The sequence below is a fragment of the Sphaeroforma arctica genome, assembly GCF_001186125.1.
Source record: "Sphaeroforma arctica JP610 unplaced genomic scaffold supercont1.463, whole genome shotgun sequence".
NCBI lineage: Eukaryota > Ichthyosporea > Ichthyophonida > Sphaeroforma > Sphaeroforma arctica.
The window spans coordinates 36,734-42,504 of NW_014040095.1; the positions used below are offsets into that span (position 1 = coordinate 36,734).

The window sequence follows — 5,771 nt, forward strand, 5'->3', positions numbered from 1 at the left end:
TAAATATGCGCACAGATACTTCCGGGATGTTGGCATTTATTACTGTCTATAAACGGTGCATTAGTAGGCGTACGCAAACGTATATTTATGCAAATTTTTTTCGTAATATATTGCTTAGTTTATTCATTAATGCCTTGATTATTCACTATTTTCTGCCTGCTGCTGCATTTGGAGTTTGAAGTTGAAACTAGCTATTAACATCTAAATAACAATTCATTAGAGACGAGTATGGGATAGTTCAACTGTCCCGCCCCACTGGACCCTTCAATAACCCGTTCTTCCTCTCGGAGCATAAATTAGGTGTCCCTCACTGGTAAGTATATATAATCCTTGTGCAGGCCCTATGGACAGATACATGTCGATTCCCAAGTGACTGTGTGTATATCATTGACTGTATATCTGTCGCGCGCAACGCGGCGGACAAGGGTAGGTATTTCTCCCTTGATGCGAACAGTTCACGCTTGTACTACTATAGATGTAAACTGGATTCGTGCGCCAAAGGAAAGAAGATTTCATAATGCACGTTCCATGTAGAATATACATTTTTGATCTGACGTCGTAAGTTTGAAGTTATCTGAAGGAATTTAAATATATAGCACATCAATTCGGTTCCCTGCTTCGCGTGGAGCTGAATTTTAAACCCACAGCTTTAGTCCTTTTGTACTGTTTTGCTGTGATATTGTCCTCAACTTTATCTTGATTGTGAAGTGATTTTGCTTACTTTTTCTTTTTAGTCTATACATCAATGTCTACCGATAGCGAGGATAAGTCCTATAGGCCTCAACTCCAAATCTTATTATGACGTTGCCGAATAAATACGAAGCTCTCGGGATAGGTGGTCACCTCGTTATCTCAGGCCTCCTGCTATCAAATGTTGGCTGTCCTTTTGAGCGCCCCGGACGTGAGTTTGTTCTGAAAGTAAGCCTCTTGTCGCTTTATTTATTATATCATTTAACATCTCCTTCCAGGGCACTAAGCGAGCTCACGATAGCAGCTGTGCGCACCTTCAAAGAGCTTCTCAGGACGTATAAAGACGTACATACACCCGAACTTCGAAAGTATACGGCGCAGCCGGAGAGCAGATTCAAGGGTGATTCACAAAGCTGTGCATTCGATGCCAGCTGTACCTGTTTCCAGAGACGAGCAATTGTCAGCGGCGGTGAGATTGAAGCCAGGTTGAGGCTTGCCAGTTTTCTGCTGCTCCTGTTTTGTCCTGACTGGCACACAGCTTGGAATTTCAGGTAAGCCGCTCGCCATATATCTTGTCGTTATTAACGTTCTTGAATATGTATGCTATCAGATCCTACACTCTCGTATACGCTTTGCTTGTGTGCTGCCAAGTTGAAGGGGAAAATACGATACAGGTTAACCATATTCGATAGCAATATTTTCTGAGGACAGAATGATTTATGTTATAGATGTGTGAGATCAATTTTTAGCTCCAAAGTCGCTTGCGAGTCTCTGCATGTACGAACACACATATATATTATATTTATATATATATATATATGTATATATATATATACATATATATATATATACATGTATGTATGTATGTATGTATATATATATATATATATATATATGTATATATACATATATATATATGCATATAGATGTATGTATACATTCAGACTGAAGTTTGATATTTATGAACTCACAATTATGGATACTAGCGCAAACGTACATATACGAATGCATACGAATAATCGACGAATACAAGCCAAAATAAAATTATCGCTGCGAGGGCTAATGTATGTACGGTACACATCACACCTCTTCATCTCCAGGAAAGCTCAATTGGTCGACTTAAAGATTGATGTGAGTAGTGAGCTTGGTTTGACGACACTCATTCTCCGTAAGCACCCCAAGAGTGGATGCACCTGGCAACACAGGTATCTTGCCTCTGCCGAATGACTTGATTGACTTGCCAACCATTAGCGTAGCACAATACCACCTCATTTGAATTCACAGTAATTCGCCCAAATGTTTATTTCGTAGACGATTCCTGATGAAGTTGTTACGGAGACACGGGCCCCTGCAACCACACGACTATGAGCGTGAATTCGCGGTGTGTACAAGGGCAGCCGACGCATACCCCAAGAACTACATGGCGTGGAATTATCGCCGTCTGGTCCTGGGCTTAAACACTCATGGAGGGATCTGTTCGGAAGAAGTGCTGATGACCGAGCTTGCTGCATCGGATGTGTGGATGCAGTCTCACATAGGAGACTATTCGGCGCTGAGATACAGAGCACTGCTGTTAAAGCTCATCTCCTTCAGCTGTCGGAATACGAAGCAACGGACAAAAGGTCAAGAGAAAGACCAGGACGTGCTTCAAAACGTTAAACAGAGCGATTTGAGCTCTCAGGGTCTTCACCGACTGGAGGTTGAACTGACGAGTAATCAATCACAAATACACTTCTACTCCGGCCATGAAGCCCTTTGGGTGTATCGCAGAGATCTACTCGACATATGTCAAACGCTTCTTCCAAAGACACGTAAGTTGGTTGTGAACATGCTAACCTTGATCATCGCTAAGTCTGTAGCTAGACCTGCTACCCGTGTTATGTGAGTATTCAAACACGCCTTCCAATGTCAGCTGAGTTGGTCGTGAATATGTCAGCTTTGTCGTTCAGTCTGTAGCTAATGATGATGCCTGCGTGTGTTAGATTGATAGCGCGTAGCATTCTGTGTATACGGTCGCATGCAGATGGGCGCTCGAAAGCCACAATCGGTGAGTACTCATACCAACAATCCGTTTTGTTTTCCAGACATGACAGCAATGCTCGCAGACGAAGCAGATTGGGTGCAATGCCATAGTGGTGCAGAATCCACCAAGAACATCGAAGTCACATCAGGAGGAAAAGTTAGTCATCCAATTACCGGTGTCGCTGTGAACAGTGAGAGCGACCGCCAACAATTATTCGCACGTCATTATTTGCAGAACATACTTTGGTACACGGCACGCGCAGTTGAGTGACCTCCAACATCAATAGCTTAAATGTGCTTTTGAATACGCATTAAGAGTTTGAGTAAGTTTGATCCCATTTGCATGCCGTGTATGCTGTGACACTCACAGCATGCATTTGACAGAACTTCTTCCATCTATTGGAAGACTGATGGGCTGCCGCAGCACAGGAAGCTCTTTCCATCGCTGGAGGTTGTTGAAGCTCCAGGGGGAGCTTTTTGTATACTCTCTTTGCTAGTTGCATTCACTGTCTGCAAGGTCGCACGGGGATCGACCATATTCAGTATTAGCAGTGCTATATCAACTGCACCCAGCATATCAACAGCTAAGAAGCAACGGATAGCTGCCGAACGAATCAATTCATTTGTGGCGATATTGAAGTCTTTAGATGTTCAGGCGGCATCGCCACGCAAATATAACGTCGAGGCGAAATCACAAGGCGAAATCACAAATTCGGCTGTACCCTAACTGCAACTCTCCTGTGACGAGTATGGCTCCCAGTGAGCGTTCATAAAAAATGCACTAGATTCTATTCCAAGGAAATCCTCCTTTTTGGTGGTTCGAAACCGGAGTTTGGGTAGCCAGAAAGTCATCATGTCTCAGCCCGACAAGCGACAATCGTGCGTGGCGTGCCTTGTATATTATTTACTCGTCTGCTAGGCCGTGGTCCGCATTGCTATCAACTTTCCAACCCCTCTCGGCAACTGTGATCGCGAATGGTCAATTCTCACAATCACAACACTTACGCCATGTAGACTGGGTTTAATGGATCGTAGTAGTTAAAGGGCTGGAGAGATCGCAATCTCGATATTCAAAATCGCTGAGAAGGTTCTTGATGGAGAATGGTGGTGGCGTACACTAAATATATTCTGTTACGAGAACTGAGCTTGGCGAGCCCCCGTCACATAAGTCTGAAGGATACACGTATAGTGCCATGATGAAACTTTCGCTGATGAATTTCAATCATGCTAATTCAAATCTTAGCAATGCCAAGATAGTATCAGTCTTCAGATATTGTAATCGTGGTGGAGCAATGACATTAGTTTTCAAGGCGCGCGTCTTATGTAATGTTAGCATATGCAACAGTAGCAAGAAGATATTTTGGAGTGTAGCAAGAAGATGTTTTGGAGCATCAAGATCTGATGGGTGTTCTCATGAGCACATCCCACTCGTCCTGAAGCGACTGTTTCTCTCTCAGCAAGATATCTAGATTGGCCTGCAATCCGACTTCCTTCTGTGCTGCTTCCACCGCCTTTTGCTCCATCTCCTGCAATATACGTAGCGAAGATTAAATCAAAGAGCAAGATTCCTAGTCATTTACAATTTGTATCAATGCGTATGCCCTTGACATAGGATTTTAACTTTCATTCGCGAGTATTTATGTAAAAGATTAAGTTACAAGTCGCATAACATACCAATAGCTCTTCTCGCCGTTTCTTCCGAAATCTGGCTGTGGCAGCCGAATTTCTATCCTTTTTAGCTGTAAAAAAATAAGACCGGCCAACGGCATGAGTATGTATAAATAAACTGGGGAATATCAACCAATCATGCTCGAACAACGTGAAAGAATAAGCCCAGGCATACCTTGTTCCGGATCCACAGGTTCTTGTTGTGCCTTCTGGGCAGACACAATTGCGACTGACATCTCCTTCGACGGTAATGGTAGCTTCATTCTGCCCGCTGTTGAACAAATATTCCACCAATGGAGTAAGCGCAACCATCAACAACGAAAGATTTCACCGTCACAACCAACCCTTCAGTAAGTCCCATTTGCCAATACCCACCTACCTAGCATATTTGCACTATCACTAGGATGATTCATCGCCGCTGCCGTGAGCAAAGCTAGAGACATGTTGTGCACAGGCACTCCGGGAGGCATCATCGGGGGAACAGCCGGTGAGTTCAACAGCATTCCGTTCTGTGACGGTGTCCCGTTAGTATTCCTCAAGACATTCGTTGTTGGCGTGCTCGTGTTTTCTGCAGAGACATGGCTCGATCCTGATTGCTCCTAATAAGGTGATCGACAGAATTTCGGTTGAGAGAAGCCGGAACTATATGAAACAAAATATAGAGTGGTTAGTGGTGGTATTGTAAGGGAGTTATTGGTATTGTTCTATCCCGAATTACATACGGGAGTGGGAAACGAAACCAATAAAGGAAAGCAAACAAAAGGATAGTCCTCTAGGGCTTTGAAGCAGAAAGAGCACATCTTCACTACATACAAAATTCACAGAGGATGAAGTTTAGAGCTATCTAGAACATAGCACAATGAACTACACGCATATGAACTTCACTGATATAGATATGTGAGGCTCCAATTTCTTTTCCAGGGACTGTCGTACATACAACTCAATCACGTGAAAGGGGTAAACCATTCACGCCGAAAATGCTAGAACAACTAGAAAGTACAAAAATAGTACACAGACATAAACTATACACATGCACCGCACTATCTAATATATACCCATTAGGTATATATGTAAATAATTGTCAGACTCCTTTTGAGAGCGTATGACGGAAAATACTCGATAAGATGAATGTTAGATATTAGTCCGGCATTACACGATCATCTCCCAGAGCCAATCTTAGAACGCACAGCATGTACGTAGAGTCCCGCCGTATAAATTTCCATTGTAATGGCACTAAACACAAAAAAGCAAAAAAAAACTTTGATACTTACAGACATATCATTGTTGTTCAACCACGGGAATGTTGGTGCTATTTGGAAGGGATCCACGGCTAAACCAGAAGCATTTATTTGGGGATACAGTGACGGCATGCTTTCGATGTGCAGATCCAT

General features: G+C 43.1%; 2 protein-coding genes across 2 annotated transcripts; one reads left to right on the plus strand and one right to left on the minus strand.

The window, feature by feature from the left end:
• Window positions 1–5: 5 nt before the first annotated feature.
• Window positions 6–3,326, plus strand: SARC_06475 (hypothetical protein; the record flags this gene model as incomplete). The annotated part of the gene is made up of 5 exons (XM_014299619.1): window positions 6–79; window positions 969–1,241; window positions 1,791–1,895; window positions 2,002–2,501; window positions 2,775–3,326. 5 exons carry the CDS (start codon window positions 6–8, stop codon window positions 2,981–2,983), a joined length of 1,161 nt encoding a protein of 386 aa, XP_014155094.1. The 3' UTR covers window positions 2,984–3,326.
• On the minus strand, window positions 2,681–5,771 carry SARC_06476 (hypothetical protein; the record flags this gene model as incomplete). Its single annotated transcript, XM_014299620.1, has 5 exons — window positions 2,681–4,238; window positions 4,387–4,451; window positions 4,556–4,651; window positions 4,760–4,979; window positions 5,652–5,771. The coding sequence occupies 5 exons, from the start codon at window positions 5,769–5,771 to the stop codon at window positions 4,104–4,106; spliced, it is 636 nt and encodes a 211-aa protein (XP_014155095.1). The 3' UTR covers window positions 2,681–4,103.